Genomic DNA, 2,834 nt, shown 5'->3' on the forward strand with positions numbered 1-2,834 from the left:
GTTGTTGTAAGGCAGCTACGCTAGCTAAATACTTACTTTCCACATAGAAAAAACATAAAGTGTCAACGCTCTGTTAGTCAAAACTTCTTGATCTACTATTTAGTCCATCTCTTATCTACTAGTTCAATCTCAATCAAAGCTCATCCTACAGATGCTATAACCTTTCTAACATCTAGATCCATTATCTTTTTCCTAATTCTTTATTCCTTAGAAAGTTCTTTGAATCTTCTATTACAATTACACAAATATTGTCAAATGATTATATAAATAAAATATCTTCCTCTTTTAGATAAATTTCTACCATTTTAATATAAAATTATATTTTGACTCTAATGTAAAATTTTGATTGACAGTACAAAAGTATAAACAATATTTGATACAATATCACACTTGAAGATAAGCCAAATAAATCTATGAACAAAAAGAAATTTTGCTCATCCAAAATTTATATAAAAAGAATATTATATTATAGAGCTTGGCCCTTGCTACATCTATGTAGAGCAAAAGAAAAAAAATAAAATGTCAACGCTATATCAGTCAATTTACATCTAGAGAGATAAGTAAAATACACAGTAGGTAAGAAATTTTCCTTTTTAGCCAATTCGCTGGCGGCTCAGAATAATCAATATATTATTTCCTTTGAATTTGCTGATTCTACGTTACCAAAAGAATGAGGAGAATCCGTCTACGGTAGCTTCGATAACTATATGTCGTAGGGCTTACGTAGTCACCCCAACTTAATATAAAGAGCACCAACTCTGCAAACATATAATATTATAATAATTAACGACTGCGTCAACATGAATTAGTCCCAACACAGAAACTATATTATAATTAATCAATTACGTCAACATGAATTAGTCCTCGCAGAGTAGTTAATTTTCCCGCTATATAATAGACATGTTATGGGATTGTAATACACAATTCGACTACACATTCATATCCCGAGCTTTTCTGTCTGATTCTTCTGTGTCTCTATTTATAATGGGTAACCGCATGATTTACTTCACGTTGGGACTTTTCCTATTGATATGTTGGTACAGTGATAATGTCATGGCAGCGGATTCCGATCCCTTGCAAGATTTCTGCGTCGCAGACAAGGAAAGCATGGGTGAGTACATAAGTTTTATTTGATTTGCTTATCAGGCGAGTTGCTCACAAATTAATTAAAATACAATGGTGTGATATGAGTTGTTGCTAACAAATTGATTAAAACAGTTAAGGTGAACGGGTTCGTTTGCAAAGATCCCAAGGATGTTTCGGCAGAGGACTTCTTCTTCGGGGGACTTGGGCAGGCAGGGAACACCGACAATGCAGTGGGCTCCAATGTAACGATGGCCAATGTTATGCAGATACCGGGCCTCAACACCTTCGGAATATCGTTGGTCCGTATCGATTACGCAGTGGGTGGAATAAATCCTCCTCACACGCACCCAAGAGCCACTGAAGTTCTTGTTTTACTGGAAGGCCAGCTTCTTGTGGGTTTCATTGACACCACCAACAAGTTTTTCAGCAAAACGTTGGAGAAGGGAGATGTGTTTGTGTTTCCAAAGGCACTTGTGCATTTCCAGCAGAATGTGGGGCATGAAAATGCGGTGGCCATAGCTGCATTGAGCAGCCAGCTTCCGGGAGCTCAGACAATCGCCAACTCTCTGTTTGCAGCGGATCCTCCTCTCCCAGATTCCGTATTGGCCAAGGCCTTCCGCATCACCCAAGAGCTTGCCGATTACATTCAGAAGAAATTTGCATAAGAATTTGCTTTTTTCTATTAAATAAAACAAACAAGCGGTCTGGTCTGGACAACGTGGGAAGACCGTCCTTCCCAATTCTTTTTCCTCACAGTTGAATAAAACTCTCTTTTTAGAGTTATTGCCGTCCTCTTGTGCTATTCATAGCATCCGTTTTTAACCCAGGCACTTCCCCTCCGTGAACATTGCTTGCAAATCTGCCATTGTTTCCTAACGATTTCCTTAGACGCTCTCTCATCCTCTCAACTTCCAAATTACAAAGCACTCTTATAATAGATGTCGATTTTATTATATTCTATTTGTTTAAATATTTTGATTTTATTTTATATATCCATGATTTTACTGCATCAATAAGTGAGACAACTTCCATAGCAAAGGGCATGCTCGTTTATGTGTTAATGAAAGATATTGTTTGCTCCTCATTTTCATTTTTTGTACTTAGAACTACATGTTTGAATACCTCATTTGATATATTTAGGTTGATAAACCTTCTATTTCTCTTTGCTAATAGAATTTATACTATCATATGACTCAATTATTGGACTCCAATATTCCTTTCTATTATTTTTTTGGTGAGAAACCTCCTATAAGCTCTTGTAGCTGAATCATCTCGGTTCTTCATTAAAAAATTAATGGTATGATTATGAGCCAATTAAATATTTTTTTGCATACTTTGTAATATATTTAATTAATTCATGTACTGACAGAACGAATTACCAATCAATATTTCCTCGCCATCACTGGAGTATATAGCAATTGTGTGGCTACACTCTACCATTATTTCTCAATGGTGAAAATTCTATATCCCCCTTTTTTTTTTATCTTCATAAACTCTTGATCCCTGCAAACTAAATGGCCATGGAACATTATACCTATATATCATTTAAGTATATATTTTTTGGTAAATTAACTAATTTATTCAAGCAATACATTATTTATATTAATTGTTCAAACTAATGATATAAAATGCAACAATTACTTGAAGATCATCTTTGCCCGTTTTTTATGTGTATGGTGTTCAAAATCTTCTCATAGTCATTGTTAAATTTAGTCTATACAAGTTGTTTCATACTTTAAGAGATGGAT

The 2,834-nt window shown here is 34.9% G+C and overlaps 1 protein-coding gene across 1 annotated transcript; it reads left to right on the forward strand.

The window, feature by feature from the left end:
• Window positions 1–900: 900 nt before the first annotated feature.
• LOC131862558 (putative germin-like protein 2-3) lies at window positions 901–1,958 on the forward strand. The gene is made up of 2 exons (XM_059215034.1): window positions 901–1,111; window positions 1,219–1,958. The coding sequence occupies exons 1-2, from the start codon at window positions 901–903 to the stop codon at window positions 1,749–1,751; spliced, it is 744 nt and encodes a 247-aa protein (XP_059071017.1). The 3' UTR covers window positions 1,752–1,958.
• The last annotated feature ends 876 nt before the right edge of the window (window positions 1,959–2,834 follow it).

Source organism: Cryptomeria japonica, unplaced genomic scaffold (genome assembly GCF_030272615.1).
Source record: "Cryptomeria japonica unplaced genomic scaffold, Sugi_1.0 HiC_scaffold_46, whole genome shotgun sequence".
Lineage (NCBI taxonomy): Eukaryota > Viridiplantae > Streptophyta > Pinopsida > Cupressales > Cupressaceae > Cryptomeria > Cryptomeria japonica.